The 26,980-nt window shown below is 38.7% G+C and overlaps 1 protein-coding gene and 1 long non-coding RNA gene across 2 annotated transcripts in view; one reads left to right on the top strand and one right to left on the bottom strand.

The window, feature by feature from the left end:
• The window catches only part of LOC134759970 (uncharacterized), a 101,071-nt gene extending 83,427 nt beyond the window's left edge, over positions 1–17,644 (bottom strand). Inside the window, exons 1-2 of the long non-coding RNA XR_010136872.1 lie at positions 17,153–17,644; positions 1,886–1,963 (exon numbers count right to left, since the gene is read on the bottom strand). This is a non-coding gene — a long non-coding RNA (uncharacterized LOC134759970). The remainder of the gene's footprint in view (positions 1–1,885; positions 1,964–17,152) is intronic.
• Positions 4,742–8,203, top strand: LOC134760108 (non-histone chromosomal protein HMG-17-like). The gene is made up of 2 exons (XM_063715789.1): positions 4,742–4,867; positions 7,557–8,203. Exons 1-2 carry the CDS (start codon positions 4,742–4,744, stop codon positions 7,971–7,973), a joined length of 543 nt encoding a protein of 180 aa, XP_063571859.1. The 3' UTR covers positions 7,974–8,203.
• Positions 17,645–26,980: the final 9,336 nt, after the last annotated feature.

The following is a 26,980-nucleotide window of genomic DNA, read 5'->3' as shown; positions in this document are numbered from 1 at the left end:
GTGTGAATGTTTTGAAGTTATGGGTCTTTCTTTGCAGACCCTATTCGTAGTCATACAGGGAATTTTTTTTCCCAAGGGAAGAAGGGATGCTACAATGAAGAAAGTGTTTCCATTATTGGTTCCAGCTACAGTCTGAGAAAAAGTGAAAAAAGAAAAAGAAGTGAAATGGGAGTAACAAAAGAGTAACTGAAGCAGGAGGGAAACTAGAGAATGAAAATGTCCCCAGGATGTTGGAAAAGATGAAATTGCATAAGAGCAGCAGATCTTTGAATAGACACTAGGGACCTGGAGGAACGTTAATTATAATGAAAATAAAATTGTTATAAGAAAATAAGACGGAGAAGAGTAGAACTGAAAAAGGGATGCAAATTAAAAAGAAAGAATGTTTACATAAAAACATGGATTGGATGAAATGAAGCAAGCAGCTGAGGTGGGTTGGTGCTCACATTTACCAGTGTTTCATCATTTGGTAAAATTTGTTTCTCTGCTTTAACTCTACAAAACACAAGAGCAGAACACTCTGCAAAACAGCAGAACAAGAGAGCAACTAAGCAGTCTCCATGAGCTGCTTCTTCTACCTCTTCCAGTCAAATTATAAAATAGCCACCTGTACCACATTCCCTCTGGAACCTCTAGGCATACAATTCTGTGTGAAGCACTTCAAAAAATGTTGTTCTACTGCCTTCTAGTCTCTGGGTTTTCTGATAAAGAATTACAGTCATTCCAATCATTGTTCCCCTATATGCAATGCTTCATTTTTCTGTGGTTGCTTTCGAGATTCTTTTTCTTTATCTTTGGTTTTCAACAGTTTAATTACAGACGTATCTGAGAGTGGATTTTTTTGAGTCTGTCCTGATTGGCATGCACTAAATAATTTTTTTTTTTTTGCATTACACTTCCTTTCTTGGGCACTGCTTCCTTTAAAAGGTTTTCCAGGTCTAGCCTTAGTATTGAGACAGGAAGGAAATGAATGTGTCATGTCAGGTAAATGCCAGCTGGCTCAACTCTCAGGCCCCTCTCCATGCTGTCTCATTTTTTCCTCTTAGACTTGTAGCTAGAAGAGTTCAAACAAACAGGAGACTGTTAACGCCCTGGTAGTACTTAGGGAAAAAAATGCCTTTCTTTCCCTACCCCTTATAAAAAAAACCTGGCCTTCTTAATGGGTCATAAAGTTAAATATATATATATTATGTATGTGTGTATATATATGTTCTTTAAAGATATATATTTCTCTGTGTGTGTGTGTGTGTATATATATGTACATATATATATATATATATATAAAATCTGTATTTAAGCCTCAGTGCAAGTCCCCCTGGCTTCAAATATTAATGCCTTTCATGTACACACAGACCCCAACACTCCCCTAAGACTAGGAGAACAGCTGATGATTCTCTGTGCTGAGCACAGGACCCTCACTACCTCTTTTCTATGCCTTCTTTCACCACATCCCAACCCCCGCCCAACCAGTGCCCTTTCATTATAGCTTCCTGATTGGCTTTTCAACCTGACCTCTTTGACCCCTCACAATTTCTCAGTTCTGGGTACTATTCTTTTAAACCTAATTTCTACTCTCATGTGTTAGAAATTCCAATGAAAGTTGACTCCTTGAATTAAAAAAAATTAAGGCACTAAGAATTGTCTTGTCTAGAAGAGCTGCCGCCCCACTTCTGAGTGCTCCCGATGAAAGGAGGAAAGGGCAGCCCCACGCCCATGCACCAAGTCCAGCCCAAGTTCTCTCAGGGGTCTTTGAGTGGCCTAAGAGCTGAGACTGCCTCCATTTTCAGGAAGTCTGACCTCGTTTAGGTCTAGCCAATGTAAGGCAGATTTACAAAAAAAAAAAGGTAAACCAGATGAATTTATTTATAGAAAAACAAAGACTCACCTGGAGGTGGACAGATGAATGAAGACTCAGCAGTGGGAGACTGGTAAGGAATACTTCATGGCTGGCAATCTGAAAGGGCTGTGAATTAAATGCTAAGTTGCTTTCTCTACTAACTAAAAACAGAAATATCTAGTCTTTCCCATTGTCCCAGAAAAACTTTCTGGTTACATTGGCAACTCAGCTTTGTTTGTATGCAATTGTAGAGAAGGAAGAGGAATGGCATAATTTTAAGAAATTGGCTAAAGAACATTAAGGAAAGATGATAATATGAGAAACACCAGGCACCCTAACAGATAAGGTATTTTTGGTCAAGAATTGCAATACCTTCCTTAAGAGAAACAATTGAAACAGCATGCAGTACTGTGTTTTTTTTTCCTAAGACAGCTAAATTAAGAAATCTTCAATATGCATTCAAGACCTCACCTGAAATTATTTAGAAAAATCATGTCTTAAAATCTCAAGGGTAAGAGTGGCCCACTCTCAGAACTTACATCTTTTAGCAGTGATTTTGGATAAAGCTGAAATATATTGAGGCATCTCATTAGAAACTGGCCTTTGCTTTATGCAGTCTCACAATCCTCCAAGGAATATGCTAGGGCTGTTTGCACAGGTAAATTTTACCTATTAGGGAGGCTGAAATGCAGCCTTTCTCCAGAACAGTTAAATGTCTGAATCTTCATTCTTTATATATGATACAATCCACAGCTATAGTTCCCTATAGGAAATTTTGGAAGACTGGGGAAACCATATCTCTGTCTAATCTCTATGTTATCACTTGCCTTAAGTAAATATCTCTGAAAATCTACCTATTCTTTTTGCAATTAAATAAACTTTAGGCCTCTAACTGTATCCATGGATATCTTTCAGAAAATCACATTACTGCCCCAATGAGACTACTACACAGGAAGCAATTTTATCTAGGCACAGAAAGAGAGAGTGTATGTGAACCACTGCCCAGGGTCTCGATTTTCCCTACAAGAAAATGACATGCAATTTGAAAATGTCTATCGGCAATGGTTATTAAACAAACGTGTAGGCATGTACCATGAGCACAGCCTAAATCTGGAATTTAAAAGGATACAAAAGTAAATGGCTCTGTTTTCAGGTAATTTACAACTTAATGGAGAAGATTGAATAAATAAAAAGTAGAGAATAGTAAGTACCGCTAAACAGGAAAGCAAAATGCCTCAGGAGTTCAGAGAAAGGAGCAATTAATCCCTACTAAGTATCTTAGAAAAGCTTCTAATACTGGCTATTTTTTTAATTGAGAGGAGGATATATAAAGAGAAGCATATATAGTATTTGGAAGGAAAGGCATTTTGAGCAAAGAGAAATGTATGACTCAAGGTACAGAGTTGAGAAATTACAAAATGTGTACAGGAAGAACTTCTAATCCAGTTTTACTAAAGCACAGGGTATATGAAAGACCATTGTCTACTTCTCCCATCCTTTATCAGGGCTCCAGCCTTGGATAGCAATCAAAAGCAAAGTTTCTGGAGCCAGAATGCTTGCCTTCAAATATGTTCTCTCTCACATCCTTCCTATACAATCAGGGGCAAGTAAATGAATATTTTTTTGCTTTCATTGCCTACCTGAAAAATAAGGATCATACAGCACATATTTCATAAGGTTGTCACAAGAAATAGAGCTTTTAGAAGACAGAATGGCACATGATGAGCACTCAGTGAATATTAGTTATTATGATCCTTATCTTGGAGAGTCTGCAAACATGGAGGCCCATAAGTAAAAATTTCTTATCTTTTCTCCTAGTTGTGTCAATATAGTTTCTTTAGCTCATACATAGAAAGCATGGGCCATTGGGGTTGGGAAGCAGCACATATATTTTTTAAAAGACTGTTAAATAACCTGATGGTCTTGCACACCTGCTCTTTATTCCTGCCATTAATTATCTCTATTACCTTGAGCAAGTCACATAAATTATCTATGCTATGGTATGGATATATTTCCTCCAAAATTTAGGTGTTGCCAATGTGATAATATTAAGAAGTTAGGCCTCAAGGGCTCCTTCCTCATGAATGGAATTAAGGCCCTTATTTTATGAGGCTTCATATAGCATTTTGTCTCTTGCTCTTCCACTTTTCACCATGTGAGAGCAGAGCATTTCTTCCCTCCAGAAGATGCAGGGCCCTCACCAGATAACTGACTTATTCTTGGATTTCCCAGCCTGTCATATTTATTCAGGAGGAAATAAATCTCTGTTCTTCATAAATTATCCAGCCTCAGACATTTTGTTATAGCGACACAAACAGACTAAGACACGCTGCATCTGAGATTATGTAAAATAAGTGAGGATTTCCTGTTAAAAACCAAAGTTGAACATACTTCAAAATGATAGTAAAAGTTTGTAAAACATATAAATCCACAAAAACAGGGAATGGGAGAAAAGACAACAGAAGATAAGAGATTGTGGAGGATGAATAGCAGACAGATGATGGTAATTGCAGAGACACACGACTGCAACCAAATTGTCAGCACAGGAGAAAGTAAGTAAGAAGCAACCCAACTGTGGTAGGATAAGTAATGGCCTCCAAGATATTCACATCCCAATCCCTGGCACTGTAACTATGTAATCTTACATAGCAGATGAGATTCAGTAGGATCTTGAGATGGAGATATTGTCCTGGATTATCTGGGTGGGCCCAATATAATCATAAGGGTCCTGAAAAGAGAAAGAAGGGAATAAGCAAGTCAAAGATAGAGAACAAGACGTGATGATGGAAGCAGAGGCTGGAGTGATGCAAGGTCTGAGCCAAGATATGCAGCAAGCTTTGCAAGCTAGAAAACAGCCCACCCTATGGGTAGACAGGAAGATGGTGGTTACAAGACAAGGCTAACATGCAGCTTCCACATGGACAGACGGAAGAGCGTGTGGAGACTCACACTGTAATTTTTTGCTCCAAGAACCACCAGAGGAATGAACCAGGAAAACCGAAAGAATTCACAGATCCTTTGAAAGAGGGAGTACACTGATGCAAATTCCACGAAATGGTGAAAAGCTGTGAGTTCCCAGAGTGTGATGGGGGAAAACCAGCCTCCAAATACACATTCCTTCTGGGGAATCTGAAAATCCAGATTATGGGAGAAGGATTTAACCTTACCTATAGAAGAAATGAATTTAGAGAGTCGTGTGAAATATGAAAGTAGAAGTAGCAGCAGGAAAGTGCCTTGCAGGTACTCCTAGTATCCAGCTCAAGCCTAGGGAAGCCATTCTTGACTATATATAACAAAGGCCCTTGGGAAAGGCAGCCAGTGGAATTGGGGAGGGGGTCACAAGGCAAATGAAGCTCCCAACTGAAATTGATAGTGGTTTCAACTGTGTACAAATTTTATTGGGCAAAATTTGGGGGATGAGTGGGAGCTGCTGCAGGTATGAGTGCAGGAGCAGCCGACAGAGTGGGCAGGTGGGGAAGGGTGAGATCTGAAAGCCATAACTGCTTTCTCAGAGGGGTAGCACATGGCCTGGGGTAAGGTCTGAGCAGGGCACTGCAGGAGTGAGACCAGCCTTACCAACTCCATGGGAGCTTGGTGAGGCCTCTTGCTACCAGCTTTGCTCTACTTCCCTGGCAAACTGTATGACACAGCAGAGGCAGCACTCTGGAACTAACCCCCTCTGGAATATAACCCCATTGGCCAAAGAACCACAATCCCTCCATCCCCACAGTGGCCACAGCAAGCCCCACCAAAGTTTAAGCTGAGCCCAGAACTGCCTACCTCTACCCCCACCTAATGGAATTTCCCTACCCACCCTGGTAGCCAAATATAAAAGATAGAAACTCTTGGGAGCTTTATGGCCATGCCCATTGCCTGAGAAACCAAAATACTTAACGCTGGCTATCTTAGGGCAATCTTAGAGCCTGCTACTACTACCACCACTGCTAGTGGTCTCTTGAAAGCACTACCTCCTGGCTGAAGGCCAACCAACTCAGGCCATTACAGCAACTCATGACAGAATAACCCTGATCCCAGGAAGAAGATAACATCTAACCCCACTGCCTGCAACATCCTGACAAATCCAAGGTTCTGAGTATGTCCATGTGACAACTTCACTGCTAGCATGACCAGCATTCAAGAAAGCCAGCACACTAAATATATATACAGCCAAGGACTCTCACAGAGTCTACTTCACTTTCCTGCCACATCTACCAGAGCAGGTACTGGTGTCCAAGGCTGGGAGACCTGAAGATGGATCACATCACAGGACTCTGCAGACATCCTTTAACACCAGCCTGGAGCCTGGTAGCCCCACTGGGTGACTAGACCCAGAAGAGCAATAACAATCACTGCAATCCAGCTCTCAAGAAGCCCCACCCCAGGGGAATGGGAAGAGCACCACATCAAGGGATCACCCCATGAAACAAAAGAATCTGAACAGCAGACCTTGAGTTTCAGACCTTTCCACTGAAATAGTCTACCCAAATGATAAAATGATAAGGAACCAGAAAAGTAATTCTGGTAATATGAAAAAACAGGATTCCATAATACCCCAAAAGATCACAACAGCTCCCTAGCAATGGATCCAAACCAAGAAGAAATCTCTGAATTGACAGATACAGAATTTAGAATGTTGACTATTAAACTATTTATTAAAGGAGATACCAGAGAAAGGTGAAAACCAACTCAGAAATTTTTTTAAAAATACAGGATATGGATGAAAAATTTTACAGAGAAATAGATATCATAAAGAAAAAGCAATCACAACTTCTGGAAACAAAAGACACACTTAGAGAAGTACAAAATACACTGGAAACTTTCAACAATAGACTAGAACAAATAGGAGAAATAACTTTAGAGCTCAAAGACAAGGCTTTTAAATTAACCCAACCAGAGAAAGACAAAGAAAAAGGAATTTTAAAAAATGAACCAAGCCTCCAAGAAATTTGGGATTATGTTAAACAGCCAAACCTAAGACTAACTGGGGTTGCCGAGGTAGAAGAAAAACCTAAAAGTCTGGAAAACTTATTTGAGGGAATAATTGAGAAAAACTTCCCTGGCCTTGCTAGATACATAGACATCCAAATACAAGAAGCTCAAAGAACACCTGGGAAATTCATCACAAAAAGATAATCACTTAGGCACTTAGTCATCAGGTTATCTAAAGTCAAGACAAAGGAAAGAATCTTAAGAGCTGTGAGACAAAAATCATCAGATAACCTATAAAGGAAAACTTATCAGATTGACAGCAGACTTCCCAGCAGAAACCTTACAGGCCGCAGGGATTAGGTCCCATCTTCAGCCTTCTGAAACAAAATAATTGTCAGCCAAGGATTTTGTATCCAGTGAAACTAAGCTTCATAAATAAAGGAGAGAGAAGGTATTTTTCAGACAAAGAAACAGAGAGAATTTGTCACTACTAAGTCAGAACTACAAGAAATGCTAAAAGGAATTCTAAATCTTGAAACAAAACCTCAAAATACACAAAAATAGAACCTCCTTAAAGCATAAATCTCACAGGGACTAAACACAACAGAAAAAAAAAGTATTAAGGCAACAATTAACATGATGAATGGAACAATATCTCACATCTCAATACTAACATTGAATGTAAATAGCCTAAATGCTCCACTTAGAAGATACAGAAGCAGTGTGAAGAAGAGGCAAGAATGACCCCCGGACTGACCAAAGCCCGCATGCCGCTGCATCCCGTGACCAGCACCTACCTCCCGCCGCCGTCGCAGCCGCCACCGTGCCCAAGAGAAAGGCTGAAGGGGATGCTAAGGGACATAAAGCCAAGGTGAAGGACACACCACAGAGAAGATCCGCGAGGTTGTCCGCTAAACCTGCTCCTCCAAAGCCAGAGCCCAAGCCTAGAAAGGCCCCTGTAAAGAAGGGAGAGAAGGTACCCAAAGGGAAGAAGGGAAAAGCTGATGCTGGCAAAGAGGGGAATAACCCTGCAGAAAATGGAGATGCCAAAACAGACCAGTCACAGAAAGCTGAAGGTGCTGGAGATGCCAAGGGAAGTGTGTGCATTTTTGATAACTGTGTACTTCTGGTGACTGCACAGTTTGAAATACTATTTTTATCAAGTTTTATAAAAATGCAGAATTTTGTTTTACTTTTTTTTTTTTAAAGCTATGTTGTTAGCACACAGAACACTTCATTGTTGTTTTTGGGCAAGGGGCATATGTCACTAATAGAAAGTCTCCAAAGCTGGATTGATGTGGAGAAAACACCTGTCCCTTCTAGTTTTGAGAGACTTCCTCTTGGCTCCCAGGAGGAGGGATTCCCTGACTTTGACACACATGGCCACCTTGGCACAAAAGCCTTGTGGTATGAAAAAAACAAATTCGTTTTTATGTCTGCTTCTCGTTTTCCAACTTTCAGCATAGACTTAACTCCCTTAAGCCCAGACATCTGTTGGGACGTGACCCCCAGTCATTGGTTACCAGTGTGTCAGGCAATCTGGACTTTCCAGTGATGCCACTGAGATGGCACCTGTCAAAAGAGCAGCGGTTCCATTTCTAGATTGTGGATCTTCAGATAAATTCTGCCATTTTCATTTCACTTCCTGAAAGTCAGGGTCGGCTTGTGAAAAGTTGTTAAACAATATGCTAAACGTGAAATGTCAACTCTCACTCTAAACTTTCCCTGTTCAGAGCGTGAGATGAAGACTTCATTGAGTTTTATAGTGGCTTTCTGATTTTTGGTAGTCCATTGAAGAAGGGAGTTTGAAAGTTGTTGTATACTGTTAACAATTGTCTGCCCATGTCCTGCCTGAAATACCATGATTGTTTACGGAAAGTATCTTTAATAAAGCTGGATACAGTTTGAAAAAAAAAAAGAAGATACAGAATGGCAAAATGCGTAAGAATTCACCAACCAAGTTTCCGCTGTCTTCAAAAGATTTACCTAACACATGAAAGATTCACATAAACTTAAGGTAAAGGGGTGGAAAAAGATAGTCCCCACAAATGGAAGCCAAAAGTGAGAAGGAGTAGCTGTTCTTATATCAGACAAAACAAACTGTAAAGCAACAACAGTTAAAGAAGACAAAGATGGATATTATATAATGATAAAAGGACTAGTCCAACAGGAAAATATCATAATCCTGAATATATATGCAGCTAACACTGACAATCCCAAATTTATAAAACAATTACTACTAGACCAAAGAAATGAGATGGATGGCAATGCAATAATAGTGGGGGAATTCAATACTCCACTGATAGCACTAAACAGGTCACCAAGACAGAAAGTCAACAAATAAACTATGGACTTAAACCATAACCTAGAACAAATGGACTTAACAGATATTTACAGAACATTCTACCCAATAGCTGCAGAATATACATTCTTTTTTCAGCACATGGAACATTCTCCAAAATGGATCATATGATAGATCACAAAATAAGTCTTAATAAATTTAAGAAAATAGAAATTATATCAAATATCCTCTCAGACCACAGTAGAAAAAAACTGGAAATTAACTCCAAGGGAACCCCCTAAACTATGCAAATACAAGGAAATTATATAATCTGCTCTTGAATGATCTTTGGGCCAATAATGAAATCAAATGGAAATTTAAAAAATTATATGAGCTGAACAATAATAGTGACACAACTTATCAAAACCTCTGGGATACAGCAAAAACAGTGCTAAAGGAAAAGTTTGCAGCATTAAATACCTACATCAAAACTCTGAAAGAGCACAAATAGACAATCTAAGCTCACAACTTGAGAATCTAGAGAAATAAGAACAAACCAAAACCAAACCCAAACACAGCAGAGGAAAGAAATAACAAAGATCAGAACAAAACTAAATAAGAAATACAAAAGATAAATGGAACAAAAAACTAGGTTTTTTTTGTTTGTTTATTTGTTTGTTTGTTTGTTTTTTAGGAGATTAAGTCTTGCTCTGTCTCCCAGGCTGGAGTGCAGTGGTGCGATCTCAGCTCACTGCAACCTTCGCCTCCTGGGTTCAAGCAATTCTCCTTCCTCAGCCTCCTGAGTAGCTGGGATTACAGGCACGTGCCACCACGCCTGGCTAATTTTTGTATTTTTAGTAGAGATGGGGTTTCACCATGTTGGTCAGGCTGGTCTCGAACTCCTGACCTCATGAGCCACCCTCATCAGCCTCCCAAAGGGCTGTGATTACAGGCATAAGCCACCACACCCAGCCAAAAACTAGTTCTTTTAAAATATAAACAAAATCAATAGACCGTTAGCAAGATTAACCAAGAAAAGAAAAGACCCAAATAAACTCAATTAGAAATGAAAAAGGAGATATTACAACTGAGACCACGGAAATACAAAAAGTGGTCTAAGAACGTGAATAGACAATTCTCAAAAGAAGATATGCAAATGGCCAAAAAACTATGAAAAATGCTTAACATCACTAATTATTAGGGGAAATGCAAATTAAACAGCACAATGAGATGCCACCTTACTTCTGCGAGAATGGCCATGATTTAAAAATCAAAAAATAATAGATGTTGGCATGGATGTGGTGAAAATGGAACACTTTTACACTGCTGGTGGGAATGTAAACTAGTACAACCACTATGGAATACAGTGTGGAGACTCCTTAAAAAGTTAAAAGTAGAACTACTATTTGATCCAGCAATCCCACTACTGGATATCTACACAGAGGGAAAAAAGTCATTATATGAAAAAGACACTTGAACACACATGTTTATAGCAGCACAATTCACAATGGCAAAAATATGGAACCATCCTAAATGTCCATCAACAAGGAGTGGATAGCTAGGCATAGCAGCTCATGCCCGTAATCCCAGCACTTTGGGAGACTGAGTCGTGTAGATCACCTGAGGTCAGGAGTTCAGGACAAGCCTGGCCAACATGGTAAAACCCCATCTCTACTAAAAATACAAAAATTAGCCAGGCATGGTGGCAGGCTCCCATAATTCCAACTACTGGGGAGGCTGAAGCAGGAGAATCCCTTGAACCCGGGAGGCGGAGATTGAGGTTGCAGTGAGCCAAGACCACGCCATTGCACTCCAGCCTGGTCAATAAGAGTGAAACTCCATCTCAATAAACAAACAAACAAAAAAAAAGAGTAGATAAAGAAAATGTGGTAAATATACACAATCAAATATTACTCAGCCATAAAAAGGAATAAAAGAATGTCTTTTGCAGCAAGTTGGATGGAGTTGGAGACCATTATTCTATGTAAAGTAACTCCAGAATGGAAAAACAAATAGCATGTTCTCACCTATAAGTGGGAGCTAAGCTATGAGGACACGAAGGCATAACAATGATACAATGGACTTTGGGGACCTGGGTAAAAGAGGGTCCGGAGGTAGAAATAAAAGACTACACATTGGGTACAATGTACACTGCTCAGGTGACGGGTGCACCACAATCTCAGAAATTATCACTAAAGAACTTATCCATGTAACCGAAAACCACCTGTTCCTCCACAAACTAGTGAAATTTTTTTATAAAAAAAAAAAGAAAACATCCATCCAGAAGCCACCAGAAGGAACACAACCCTGGCAACACCTTGATTTTAGTTACATTAAACCTCATTTTGGACTTGAAAACTCAGAGATAATAAATTTGTCTTGTTTTAAGGCACTAAATTTATAGCAATTTGTTACAGTAGCAACAGGAAACTACACATCAATTCACACCACAGAACTTGGGCAGACTCAGGAACTGGAAGCCACAGACACCTCTGAAGGTGGTGTCAGAAACAGGCAGAAAAACAGGTCAATAGGAAGTCTAGATAAGGAAGACTTTGACCGCCAGTTCTCCTCTCTTACCTTATGTAGCCAGGTGACATCTCCTCTCCCATCATCACAGGAGCAGAGTACTTTATGTTCTAGAAAAATGGAACCAGGGACGCTCCAAATTTGATAAAATCTGGCACAGTGGAGGGAAGGGCCAAGGCACCAGGCTGAAAACCATCTGCTTACTGAATGATGAAGATGCCAACCCCTTCCCTAGACTCACAGTCTCTCAGCACAGGGGAACAGAGGGTTTCTCTCCGAGGAAACATCTCCAGATGCAGCATGTCAGGGTCCATCAGCAATCATCTAGTTCTTGCTTTGTTCCCTACAGAGAAGTCTGGCAGCTGAGAGGCCCCAGCTATGCACACAGAATTTCCTCACAGTAGTTTAGAGCTCCACTCTAAAATATGGATAGATAGACAAGACAAAAGATGTTTGAGACAGACAGCCTAGGTTCATATCCTGACTCCAACACTTACTAAGTGTGTGACCATTGTCAATCTGATTAACCTTTCTTTACCTCAATGTTCATATCTGTAAAACAGAATAAGATTTTTACTTCATAAGGTTGTTGTAAAGATTAAATGAGATTTTAGATAAAAAGCATTCACAAGGCCAGGTGCAGTGGCTCACGCGCAATGGCTCATGCCTGTAATCCCAGCACTCTGGGAGGCCGAGGCAGGCGGATCAAAATGTCAGGAGATCGAGACCATCCTGGCTAACATAGTGAAACTCCGTCTCTGCTAAAAATCCAAAAACTTAGCCAGGCATGGTGGCATGCGCCTGTGGTCCCAGCTACTCAAGAGGCTGAGGCAGAAGAATCTCTTGAACCCAGGAGGTGGAGGTTGCAATGAGCCAAGATCGCACCACTGCACTCCAGCCTGGGTCTCCAGTGAGACTCCAACTCAAAAAAAAAAAAAAAAAAAAAAAAGGCATTCATAACAGTGAATAGATAAATCCAAATAAAAAAATTCAGGTGAAAAAGAGATAATGTAGGGATCCAAAGAAAATTTTATTAATAAAAAGGTCCTTTAATATCTTCAGATGAAGTGAGAAGAATATGCTATAATAAATTAAAGAAGGGCTCTTGAAAATTAAAAATATGATATGAGTAATGAATATGTCCATAGAATTGTAGAAAAATAAAGTTTAAATAGTCTCCCAGAAAGTAGAATATGACACAGACATGAATTATATATAGATAAATGTTAAGAAAATTCAAGGATCAATCGGGCTGCCCCACTGTTGCTCCTCCCTCAGATTATATAGGTACATATCTGGCATATGCACCTACATTTTCACTTTTCCATTTCTATTTTCCAGTCTTGGTAGATAAAGCATATTTACCAAGTAGTAGTATTTGCAGAGATAAAATTTTGCATTTTGAACCACAACTACATAGTTGGTAAATAATCTGTATAATAATACCAGAGGCAAAATATATTGTTTCCAATCTTCTCTCTGGTTCTCATTTCCTTGAAACCTTATCAAGAAATACTTAGGAACCATTTCTTTATCTCATTTTTTCAACCTAATTCATTTAGGCAGTTAGCCTCCAACCGATTTTCATTCCTATTTCATTTCCATTATAAATGTGAAAGAGAAGGCGAAGCAAGAAAAATGATAAAGTCCTAAAATTATAATTTCAAGAAGCTTCATAAGAACAGTTGTGTTCAAATTATTTTAGTTTATGAATTCATTTTTATGTTATATGGCCTGTATATTCCTAAACCCCTTTTGTCTTATCTGTTCCTGAGTACTACCTAAATTTTTTTTTTTTTTTTTTTTTTTCTTTTTTTGAGACAGGATCTTGCTCTGTTACCCAGGTTGGAGTGCAGTGTGTAACCACAGCTCACTGCAGCCTCAACCTCCTGGGCTCAAGTGATCCTCCTGCCTCAGTCTCTTGAGTAGCTGAGACTACGGGAATGCACCACCACACCCAGTGTGTGTGTGTGTGTGTGTGTGTGTGTGTGTGTGTGTGTTTGTGTGGAGATGGGGTCTCCCTATGTTACCTAAGCTGAAGTCAAACTCCTGGATTCCAGAAATCTTCCCGCCTTGGCCTCCCAAAGTGCTGAATTTACAGGTGTGAGCCACCACATCCAACCACTTTAACTCTTACAATCTACTTTCATTTTTTGTTGTTGTTGTTTTTGCTTTTTTTGTTTTTTGGTTTTTGTTTTTTGTTTTGAGGCAGAGTTTCTCTCTTGTTGCCCAGGCTGGAGTATAACGGCACGATCTCTGCTCACTGCAGCCTCTGCCTCCCAGGTTCAAGCGATTCTCCTGCCTCAGCCTCCCAAGTAGCTAGGATTACAGGCATGCGCCCCCATGCCTGGCTAATTTTGTATTTTTAGTAGAGACGGGGTTTCTCCATATTTGGTCAGGCTGGTCTTGAACCCCTGACCTCAGGTGATCCACCCGCTTCAGCCTCCCAAAGTGCTGGGATTACAGGCATGAGCCACCGCACCCGGCCACAACCTGTTTTCCAATCCTTTTAGCTAATATGTTTCTCATTAGCTGAATTAGCTCATTCTCCTATAAAAAGTATAATAAGGGGAAAAAATTAAAGAAAAAGGAAAAGAAAAAATTGTTGAAATTCAGAGAACTTCATTATTCTACATAAAGCACATTATTATCAGCTTCTATAAAATTGAGCCTGAAACCCTCAGACCCAATTATGGTTTCATTTACGCAGGTATTAAATCCTTCCAATGACCCATTGTGGGTTTATGTAAAATTACCATTAGTTACATTTATTTAAATCAGTGTTTAGCCAGATGAAAACTGGTAAAAACAAAAATCAAGAGCTGCCTTTTGAAAAGTAATTTTTTTAATAAGAAGAAGATTTTTAAGAATCTTTTTGTTAAAAAAATAGTATTTGTAAAAATAGTTATGAGTTGGACTCCCAACCCTGACGTGTTTATCTAAAGGATATAAGCTTCAGGTCACATTTAGCACCAGCTAGTAGCATTGTTTTTATTGATTTCACTTTCTTTATTTTTCAGTTATTGTGCAATTCAAGAAACTGGTTTCCCTAGCAGAAATAGATAAAATATCAAGGAAGAAAACACCAGACTTTACAAATGAGATTTTAGGATTGTGGGTGGATTTACATCAGCTTTTTCTTCCTCATTCATTGTCTCCATGACTAATCGAAAGTAAGCTCTCTTAATACATTTAATAGGGTTTTCACTGAATAAAATACATCGTTTAAATCAGCTAGATCCCTTGACCTTCAAGGCAAAATCTCAAAGCAGCTGAAACAAACACCAACTGAAAAACTGCCACCAAAACTCATTCTGCATCTGAGAATGGACAGACCAAATATACTAAATGAAAGCGTGCCAACTTACATACACACCATACATGGAAAGTTGATAGATGATGTTCCTCAATCCTTATGAATCTCAAAACAATGCCCCACCCCCCTCCCTCAAAGCTAAACCACAACCAAGCTGACCTTGGTCAATGGCATCATCTGGTGGTTGCCACAAAAGACTGCCCAAACCACCTTCTTCCTCAGGAGATCAAGTGCATACAGTAGTGTCCCCAAGCCCATTCGCAGTTTCACTTTCTGCAGCTTCAGTTACCTGCAGCCAACCACAGTCCAAAAATATCAAGTAGAAAATTCCAGAAATAAGCAATTCATAAGTTTTAAATTGTATGCCATTCTGAGTAGTGCAATGAAATCTCCTTCCTGCTCCTTCCAGCTTGGGATCTGAATTTTCCTTTGCCCAGCATATTCATGCTGTCCACGCTTAATAACTTAGTAGCTGTCTTGGTTATCAGATCTGCTATTGCATGTCACAGTGTTTGTGCTCAAGTAAACCCTATTTTACTTAATAATGACCCCACAGCACAGGAGTAGTGATAATGCCAATTCAGATATGCCAAAGAGAAGCTGTCAAGTGCTTTCATTAAGTGGAACATGTTCTACTTAAGAAAGAAAAAAAATATTATGCTGAAATTGCTAAGATCTACAGTAAGAATGAATCTTTCATCCATGAAACTGTAAAGAAGAAAAAAGAAATTTGTGCTAGTTTTGCTGTCTTGCCTCAAACTGCAAAAGTTACAGCCACAGTACATGATAAGTGCTTAGTTAAGATAGAAAACACATTAAATTTGTGGGTAAGATATAAACAGAAATGTGTTCTAATTTATGGCAGCAGGGTCCAGTACTATCCAAAGCTCCAGGCATCCACTGGGCGTGTTGAAACATATGCCCTGCAGATAAAAGGATGCTACTGAATAGTGATTCCACTCTTTCATTACATATAACTGTTTATTTCACCTCAAGTAACTTCTATCTCTGGGGGCAAGAAAATGTTTAGAATTTTCAAAATAATCCTATGAGCTTGTATTTTGTATTTTGTTTTGTTTTGTTTTTACCAGAGTAAAATATTAACAAGTGTAGTAAATTCAGAATATATAGAATTCACAAATTAAAATCACAAAAAGTAAGATAAAAATGTAAAAGTATTTTAAAATGCAAAAAAAAAAAAAATCACATTTAAACCTACCATCCAAACTAACACTAATAGCCAGGCATGGTGGCCCACACCTGTAATCCCAGCTACTCAAGAGGCAAAGATGGGAGGATCCCCTGAGCTGAGGTGGTCAAGGCTGCAGTGAACTGTGATTGTGCCACTACCCTCCAGCCTGGGTGACAGAGGATAACACTAATGAGCTGCCCACATTCAGGTGATTTAATAATTAAAATGCATATTTTATTTCCTCATCCAACACCATTAAACTACAATAAAGGAATTTTTTTAAGAAATAAATCCACAAAAATGGGAAGTCCTGGAGAAACAGCAACAAAATTTTGGGAGATGGAAAGCAGATCATGAGAGGGAACTGACTTACAGACCCAGACAAAGATGTCTAAAGCCAACGGTTAAGAAAGCTGGTAAATTAGATGATTTACACTGTAAATTCCAGCTACCTGTAGAACTAGGAATAAGCAATGAAGACAAAGAGGTTAGCATAAGGAAAATTTAATTATAGTTGTGTGTGTAGCAGTTAGACCCTTTTCCCCACAGCATGCTGAAAGATGACCGTCTTTCCCAACACCAGGAGAAACGTAGAGTTTTGCCTTCAGAAGGATAAAACAGGGTTTCTGAACCAGGGAATGACTCAGTCATAACTGAAGAATTGGGTGCCATACATAAAAGGGAAATTAGGATATCAAATGCTTATTAATTGCTTTACACTAAGTGCTGAGACCTTTAGCCACCTGGCCCTAACTTCCCAAAACTCTGGGAGCCAGACTTCACCCCGTTAGAAAGAGCTGAAAAATTTACCTGAATAACCTCAGAGAATAAGATAAGGAAAGAAAACCAAATCATCCTAAGTGAAACTCAAATCGCCCCACATTCTGTGAGCACTTTAGGCTCTCACTTTTAATCCAAGCAGACAACCAAGGGTCAAGGAACATTTGAAGAAATCAGGTAATAAGACAGATAAAGACAAAAACAAATTATTATTCTGTAAATAATAATTTACAGAAAATAGAGATAATGCCACTAGAAAAAAAAAAACTTAAAATAATCTGTACTTACCCTCAGAGTAATAAGAGGAGAAGCTACTTCCATGAAGTATGATGCTATCTTTTTTAAAGCTCTTGAAAATTAAAAATATGGTAACAGAAAAGTTTTTAAAATCAATAGAATGATTAGAAGATAAATTTGAGAAAATCTCCCAGAAAGTAAAGTAGAAAGATAAACAAATAGAAAAAAAAAAGAAATTGAAGAAGGAAGCAAAAAGTATAATGTTCAAATATTAGGTTAATTTGAATAAGAGTTCCAGAAGGCAAAATAACAGGTGGCAGGATATCATAAATAAAATAATTTAAGAAAATTTCCCAGGACTAAGAGACCTGATTTTCCAGGTTGAAAGGAGCTACCAAGTGCTCAACACAATAGGTGGGAACTTTTCAAAACATTGAGGACATGGAGAAGATACTGAAAGCTCCTGGGAAAAAAAAAAAAAACAGATAATATACTGTAAAACCAAAATGAAGCATCAGAATGTCTTCTGACTTACCAGCAACCCTGGAAGCTGAAGGATTGTGAAGCAATACCTGCAAAATTCTGAAAGGAAATTACTTTCGACATAGAATTCTATACATGTCAAATTATCAATCAGGTGGAAAAGTAAACTAAAGATACTGATGTACAACATCTCAAATTTATTTGTCACATACCCTTTCTCAAAACATAACTGGTAGTTATGTGTTCCAACAAAATGAGAAAGCAAACTAAGAAAGAAGTATATATAAAATGTAAGAAAAAATGCCTTCAACCAAAGAGAACAGTGAAGAGAATGTCCAGGATAATGGGGAAGGAAGAATCCAGGTTAACCACTGCATTCCAAGATAGAGGGAAACTGGTTTAGATCAGGACATATTAGAAAATTTGTGCCCAAGGACAGCACAAGGCACCATATCCATAGCCATCCATCCATTCAGAGGGAACAAGTAGACATGGATAAGGTCAACCAAACCACCATTTTATTGATGTTATCCACACTAAAGATGGCATATGGCTGCAGCTGAAAGATGAGACTATAAAGAAATATGTTTCAGCTGGGTGTAGTGGCTCACACCTGTAATCCCAGCATTTTGGGAGGCTGAGGCAGGTGGATCACTTGAGGTCAGGACTTTGAGACCAGTCTGGCCAACATGGTGAAACCCCATCTCTACCAAAAATACAAAAATTAGCCCGGCATGGTGGTGGGCACCTGTGGTCCCAGCTACTTCTGAGGCTGAGGCAGGAGAGTTGCTTGAACCTGGGAGGTGGAGGTTGCAACGAGCTGAGATTACACCACTACACTCGAACCTGGGCGACAGAGTGAAATTCCATCTCAAAAAAAAAAGGGAAAATATGTTTCTAATAATAAAGGTTTTTAATAAAGCTTGACATAACTGTCTTACTGAACTTCTTGACAAGAGCCTTCAGGTCCTCAACAACTTCAATGCCAATTGCACATAAATCTATCCAAGTAATTCAGATTTTTAGATATGTATGTGTGTGTTGATGGATGTATACATACAAACACTTGCCTATTCATAGAATATCTCTGGTACACTGAAATATCAGCCTTCACCACTGTACAATTCATCCATATAACCGAAAAACACTTGTACCCCAAAAGCTATTGAAGTAAAAACAAACTAATAGCATCTCTGGAAAGATACATAACGAATCCACAATGTACCCTCTTCTCCTAGGGAAAGCAACTGGGTCAGCAGGATTAAAGAGGTATGAGAAAGACTCACTTTTTTCAGTAGTTATCTTTTTGCCTCTTTTGATTTCTCAAATACAGACTTAATAAATAAGACAAAATTATTTTACCCACAAAATAATAATAAGGTGCATTAAGGTGCATTATCTGCTATTTCCATCTCCCCATCAAGCTGTTCATTTTGCTTACCCACACACATTTATTTTTAACACTTTTCTTCATTTAGCTCACTATTTCATTTTTTGCTCAATTATCTTGTAGGAAGGATAGGGAAATCTATCTTTTCATTTCACTTGTGAGGCAAAAAATTATCCTAATTATGTCTGATCTGCCTAAGAGTAGTGTTAATATTTCCATATCAAGGAACAGTAAATTCACAAGTTCTGAAGGGAAATTAACCATAATAAAAAGTCATTGCCACCAGTTTCTAAAGACCTTGCCTTAAAGGCTCAGAAAATTCAAATTTTTAAAGTAAATTCTCATGTATCTCCTCTTTTACTTTAACTAAGACTACTTTATGCATCAGATTTAAAGATTTAGAAACTCTTATTCAATTTGTTTCCAGTTTCATTTAATTTCCATACGGCAACAGCATTGCTTCCATGTTTTTTATCCAGTTTCCTGATTTGGGCTGGGTCATGTCTGCAGTAGAGTGAGATAGCTGTTAAGCTTGGTGCTCAGGCAAACCCTTCCTAGAAAAGAGTCAGGAGCTAGAGACCTACCTCCCAGAACAATGTGGACAATTGTTCTGGGAGAATTGCAATAAGCAGATGGACATGGCCTCTTCAGCCTGGAAGGAAGGAATAATTATATGCCCCATTATGTGTTGATAACAAAAAGCCTCCACAAAAGCGGCAAACAAGTGGCCCCGTGGAACATCGAGAACAACCATCCGGGAGTCTGGCAGTGGCAGCAAAGAGAGAAGTAAAGCAGGACATAAAGCAAATGAGACCCAGATAGAGACTACATCAGTAACTGGGATGTAAGAAAAGAACAAGCTCACTGGGGATACGGTGAGAGCCACAACAAGTTCTGATCAAGCAAAACTCTGATCTGAAATCAATATGCTCCTGAAATATGGCTGCGTAAATTCTCCTTGATCAAAGAGACTTTAAGAAAAGCCTATTTTAGGAAGAGGGAAAGAGATTGAAAGATTGGAATTAAGTTGTCTGAGTCTAAGAACTTGAAGTAGGGATTGTGAATAGGGGTCATGGAAGCCAGGCAGGTGTCACCAGCCTGGAGACATGGTCACCATTTATATTCTGCGTTACATATAGAGTGATGTGTTCTACATTTCAACTTAACAAAGTCATCTTTGAAAACATAAACTGTTCAAGTTAGAAATTACTTACATCTAGGTAGTAGTTGCCCTTTTACCATCTGCAATGAGTTATACCTTAAGAGTTGCTAGATAGCTGTGTTGGGATGTTTTTGGTGGTTGCAGTAACTGGAGTGTGCTCCTGGTATTTACGGTGTAGGGTCCAGTGATTGTAAAAGTCCTTTAATAAGGTAGACAGACTTGCTCATACACACAAAATGTCCCCCACACCCACAAAATGCCAGGAGCCTCCCCATTGAGATATACCCATTGTTTCACTTCACTGATGTGCTTCCCATGTGTGAATGCAGCACTGTGAGAATTCAAAGCTTCCATTAGAGACCTTAAAAGTTCTATTCTAGGGGAGGATAGTGGAAAAAACAAGAACAAGCAATAACAACAAAAGTATTCTCTGATCAGGCATGGTAGTTCACGCCTGTAATCCCAGCACTTTGGGAGGCCAAGGCAGGCAGATCACCCGAGGTCAGGAGTTCGAGACCAGCCTGGCCAACATGGAGAAACTCTGTCTCTACTAAAAATACAAAAATTAGCTGGGCATGGTGGCTGGTGCCTGTAATCCCAGTTACTTCGGAGCCTGAGGCAGGAGAATCGCTTGAACCCAAAAGGCGGAGGTTGCAGTGAGCCGAGATCATGCACTCCAGCCTGGGTGACAGAGCGAGAGGCTGTCAAAAAAAAAAAAAGGCCGGGCGCGGTAGCTCACGCCTGTAATCCCAGCACTTTGGTAGGCCGAGGCGGGCGGATCATGAGGTCAGGAGATAGAGACCATCCTGGCTAACGTGGTGAAACCCCATCTCTGCCAAAAACTACAAAAAAATTAGCCGGGTGTAGTGGCGGGCGCCTGTAGTCCCAGTTACTTGGGAGGCTGAGGCAGGAGAATGGCGCGAAGCCAGGAGGCGGAGCTTGCAACCGGCCGAGATTGCGCCACCGCACTCCAGCCTGGGCGACAGAGCGAGACTGTCTCAAAAAAAAAAAAAGTCTTCTTTACCTAAATTCATTGTTGAGTGTTTTTTAAATATGGAGGGAACATCAGGTTAGGTTTGTAGACATGTCTTTCATAAACATTTTACCTAATTATGATAAACATGTTAGAATTAGTTCAGAATTACCATGTAAAAGACTGCAGAAGAGGAATCACTTGCTAATGTTTATTCTGAATAGCAAAGGAAACATATGGGTGAGAGAATCTAAGCCATTCTCAAGGTAATAAACTCACTCTAGGGAACAAAAATCAATTAAAGCAAATCTGCCATTGATCTTAAATTTGACAAATCACCTCTCAGCTTTGCAACAGGTAGCTGTTGTAGTTTAATATTCAGTCAGGACACTGAAGGAAACGTCTTCAAAATAACTTCCTATGTCATTACCTTCAAGAGAGACTTGTTTATCAGAAAGTCACCTTCGGTTTTTAAAACAAGAGAAGGACATATGTTCTGTGATTCCAGGCAGTGCTTGAGTTCCAGGCACCAGGAGATTAGAATGAACTTTTCACCTAGTTCAGCTCATTAAATTCAATGGAGGTGCCGTCTGTACAAGGGAATAACGACACCCATAAATCTGCTGTCGGCTGTGGATTTACTACGACACATTGACATGTGAGGCTTCTCTACACATTTACCTTAGCGTAAAGTACATCATCAAGGCCACTCGTGTTGTGCCTAAGCACCGTTTAGACAAAGGCATTTCTACAAAATGCCTTTAGAGCACACCTACTTCAATAACGTCACACACACAAGCGGAATGCATGGACTGTTAAATCAAATCTGTCTTGCAGATTGAACTTTCACAGTTCGGAGTGATGTGAATTAGTTTCTGATGGGAAAATGTGATTCAAATCTTATAGAATTTGGTCAGCCAAATTTAAAGAGCAGAATTTTTTTATGTCACCATTGGCAGACTAAAAGATAGACAATCTGGTTGTCCTCCCACCAGCATGCTCCGAACCTACCCCCCACCCACCAGCTGCCCTATATACATACCACCCATATAAGCTCTATCCACCTTCCTGGTACATGTCAAATTCAATTTCTCTCCTTTTCTGGGTCCCGTGGTTCTTGTTTTCTCTAACACACATTTGGCATATGTTACTCCCTGTTACTGATTTTGTTAAAACAAGTTTCATGTTTTCATTGATCATATATATGCCATGTGCACAAATTGTACATACCATAAGCCTGTGCAGAGTAAGCACACAGGTACTTATTAATAGGCATATATTCTTATCAACTTAACATCTAAAAAGCAATTTTCTTGAATTCATTTTATTAGTACTTATCTCAGTGATTATTTTAAATGGGCTGATCAGACAGCTGCCTAGGCAGGAGACTTGAAAGTGACCAAAAGTACTGGTCTGGATAAAAATATCTCCCTAGGGTTACTGGTTTTCTTTCTTCCAGTCTGAAATTTCCCATTAATGGATTAAAATACCAAAATGAGGACATAATTTCTAAAATTCTCAAACAATATCAGGAAACTGTATTTTCTTACATAAAAACAAGGAATGCATATAATCATTTATCATTCAGTAGAAGTACAAATATGCTACAAAAAGGAGGATATTTTCATTGGGAAGAGGTCTGTGGAGAGAATCAGCCAGAGCCTAGAACTATGGGAGTAGATTGATTTTGCCTCTTTGTCCAAGACAGTCCCAATATACTCCAGTTGTTCTGGAATAATTACTCATGAAGCTCCCTTTCACTCTCAGAAATGTCTCAGTCTGGGTGATAAATTACAGTTATTTGATGGATGAAGATCTTGTGCTAAGACTTGGGCTCAGTTCTTGGGCACATTAGCTTCTGGAAGGTAGTGGAGAGAAATTATTGTAAGAGCTGGAACTTAAATTTGCTTCTCCTGACTCCCAATCAGTGCTCTTTTTTTCCTAGACAGGCTTTTAGAACAACACTGTTACTGTTCCCGTCTCCTCTAGGCTCCTTTTGTCTTCTCAAAAAGGTTTGAAGAACTTTAATGATTGATGTCATCTCTGGTCATTCTTTCACTTGTCTTCAGCCTCAAGAATCATGCTAAAACAAAAAATAGTCGTTCAAGATATGTTTACTAATGGATTGATTATCTTCTTAGATAATAAAGGGAATGGCATGCTGCAATTTTATGTTCTGAAGTTCCTGACATTTGTCAGGCCTAAAACTGAGATTTTCACAACCTGAAAAATTGATTTTTACATTTTTTTCCTCCAGCTTATTAACTTTATCTTCTCTTCCATCACTACTACCAGCTTCAGATTTCTTTGTAGATTTACTTTTATAATCTACAAATATATTGTCTGCATATATAACAAGTCAATTGAGATGTAGTTGCTGGGTGGCAAGCATGGCATATTCACCAGCCAAAAGGGTGTCAACTTGCATGCCATCCTAAAAACCCATGACTCCAAGGTGTCCCTCAACACATTGATAAAATGTGAGAGATGTGAGCTTTGGGGCAGTAGCATTGTGTGGTGCAAATCTAGGTTGCCACTCATGTGATGTACTCAAAAACAGCAGTTCTGCTCTGGCCTTCCATTAGTCAAAATGACAAATTTAAATTCATGAATTTTAAGTGCCCATTAGATGTTAAAAATGCAAGTTATAATAGGCAAAATTGTAAGTGTTTTTTTGGTTCGCTGTTGGTCCTGTCTGAATTCAAAGTTGAAAGATTTTCCTTCTCCCCACATTTTTATTTTTTAATTCTCCAAAATCAAGATCCATTCAAGCTTCAATATCAAGTTTATGATAGAGAAAGAAAAGGAAATCATCTGGGATAGATGCCAGGTCTCCTGATCTAATTTTGTCACCTACCAAAGGACAGACAGATTTTGATGGATCTGTTTACACACATCTAGTCATATAACATAATGATCATGTTGTACTAACCTGGCACTTCTGCACTCTTACTGCTGTGAACTGGCATAGAATTCCTTGATATTTATCACAGCCAGGTTTCTAAGAAAAGGATTAAAATGGAAATACATTTTATTTGAACCAAGTTTAGTTTTTGATTAAAGATAATTTTATGATTCAGAATGTTACTTTTTATGATTGTTAAAAATGACCAAAAATGTTTAAGCATATATTTGGGTTAAATATAAAAATGAATCCAAAAATGCAGCTGGTGTAACTCACCATAGATCCAATTATTGACATGAGACATATCCCTCAATTGAGGTGAAACAGGTAGTTAATGCACAACAGCTTGGTAATTGTTGATACCTCCTGGTATATGACAAGTCTTTTTTAAAAAAAAAAATTTGCTACATCAAACTCTCTTCACAGAATTTCGTAGAGAAAAAAATATACCCAGCTGTTTAAAAAAAGCAAAATACTTAACTGACAGCATGATTATCAGTGGAAGCCATGGAATGTTTAGTTGCCGGGGTTCTCAAGGGCAGATTTTGCAGCTTTGTGAAACCCTTACTTACGAAGTGCTTGATTCAAAAACAGGGCTTTCATCTTCAGAGTTGGAACTTCATCTCATGAGTGCTTGACATCCCATGGCAATTACAAAAGTATTTACTGGAAGTTGCTAATAGAAAAATAATTACAAAAAAAAAATGATGAGCTACCACTTAACCCCCTGAAGAAAGAGAGCTGGATTTATTGGCTGTGCCAAGTGGCATCTTGAAGTGATTAGATAATTCTGTACCAAAAATGCCTAAGTGAGGAAAAACGTAGACTTTGGGTCCTCATGGTACAAATAGGCTCTCTAAATCTCAGGGGAGAACTTTCTTCTGACTGAGTAGACATCACTTCTCTATACACATACTTCTGCTTTTATAGACCATGTCTCAAGTATATCCTAATTAAGACTTACAGGCAAGAGTCTGCCCAAATTAACCAGAGTTGTCTACATGAGTTGCTTTGTTGGTTGTTTTAAATTGGACATTATTTTAAAATATATTTCCATTTTAATCTTTGAAATAATTTTAGATTTCCAGGAAAGTTACAAAGATAGTACACAGTATTCCCCTATACCCTTCTCCCAGCTTCCCATGATGTTAGTACTTATAAAACCATGTTGCATTTTTGAAAATTAAGAAATTAATATTAGCACAATACTAAACAATACTAAACTAAACTACAGACTTTATTCGTATTTCACCACTTTTCCCACTCACCTTATTTGCTATTCTAGGATCCAATCCAGGATATCCCAAAGCATTTAGTCACCAGGTCTCTCCATTCTTCTCTGATCTATGACAGTTTTCTAGTCTTGTCTTGTTTTGGGGGATCTTGACACTTTTGAAGAGTATTGGACATTTTGTAGAATGCTCCTCAATTTGGATTGTCTGATATTTTCTCATTAGACTGAGGTTACAAATTTTGACAAAAAATACTAAAGAGGTAAAGTACCCTTCTCATAACACCCCTGAGCTGTTTTCTTAACTTACTCTTAATTTTTTAATTTTCTTGGCATATATGAAGGAAACCTCTGAGCTGTTTTTGAGCAAGGACTAAAATGGCAAAAAGTTGTATGTAATGTCTTATATAAAGATGTAAAGTTATATGTATAGCTTATAAGTAAATAACTTGAGAAGTTGCTTAAACATGAAAAATAGTTGTTAGCATCGAGTTCCACGTTCTAAACCTGGATCTGTTTGCTTTAGAGATTTCAACCAAAGCATCCCACCTAAAACATTTTGAATCACAATTAGTTACCAGGCCTTCAAATAAATGTAGTATTAATAATAAAGTACTAAAGCCTACACTTGATTAGCTCTATTTATAACTTTGAGTAAATGTAAGAACATCCCCATAATAGAAGTACTCTTTCTGATTTGTGTCAATATGCTGCATGGGGTGGGAGAAAAAGGGGTAGAGGTATACCTAATATGCTCATAAAAACAGCACATGTGTGGCACATAGTTTGCCACATGTACAAATATTAGTTTATTATGGGCTTATTTTTTACAAATACATTGATAATCAATGCTTTAGATTAGTAGTCTCAAAAATATTTGTCTTATACCCTTTCATAAAGATGTTTTAGTATACATCTTGTATAGCCTGGTTTCTTCCTCAAAAAGCAAGAGTCTAAGACAATGGCTTCCATAAAGGGAGTTTATTTGCAGGAATAATCCTACCAAGGAGAACAGGATAGTAGGGGCTGGAAAAGGGAAAACAGGGAAGGGCAGAGGCCAATTCAAAGGGGACATAATTGGGCTGGTTACTATTAAGGGCCAATAAGGGCCAATGAGGTCCCTCTGAAGAGCCATGTAGGATGCACTTTGGAATTGTTCATCCAGGACATAGGAAAGGTAAGTATTTATCCATTGGCTCTCAGCTCCCATTGAGTCAAGTTTCTCATACTTCCATATTTGTGCATGCTTGAGCATGGCTGGACAGAGGTAGAGAAAGAATAATAGATGATAGAGATACGGAGGAGCTGAAGCATGAGGCTGACAGATCACACCTGTGCACAACTGGATGCCACACAATAGAGTACAAAGGAAGACCAAGATTATGTGAGCCAGGGTTTAATATCCACAGCCAATGTATGTAAATTTATATATAAATGTATGTGTTATGTGTTAACCCATATTAAATTTTAGTAAAGTTCATTTCATTGTTTTCCTTGGGTAACATAGAAACAGCACTAAAATTTTGGTTTCCATAATCAGTTCAAGATTGTGCTATAATTATTCCTGTCTCTAGTTTCTTTTTCTCACTTCCTGACTCACTCTAGTCTTTGTTCTGCTGTTAACATTTTTCACACAAGTGTGTCGGGGAGAGAAAGAGGTGGCTTCATGGGCCTGAACACCAGCACAAAGGGAAGGGTCCAGCACTGGGTGGGCATAAGAGTTTCCAGGGGGTGA

The sequence above is a fragment of the Pongo abelii genome, chromosome 15, assembly GCF_028885655.2.
Source record: "Pongo abelii isolate AG06213 chromosome 15, NHGRI_mPonAbe1-v2.0_pri, whole genome shotgun sequence".
NCBI lineage: Eukaryota > Metazoa > Chordata > Mammalia > Primates > Hominidae > Pongo > Pongo abelii.
Note: the sequence above shows the minus strand (reverse complement) of the source record. Positions and strands in the feature narration are given on the sequence as shown.

Coding starts and splice junctions, on each gene's coding strand:
- LOC134760108 (XM_063715789.1), top strand. CDS start 4,742: ATGCAGCTTCCACATGGACAGACGGAAGAGCGTGTGGAGACTCACACT. Junction 4,868..7,556: donor CAGATCCTTTGAAAGAGGGA/GTACACTGATGC, acceptor TCCCGTGACCAG/CACCTACCTCCCGCCGCCGT.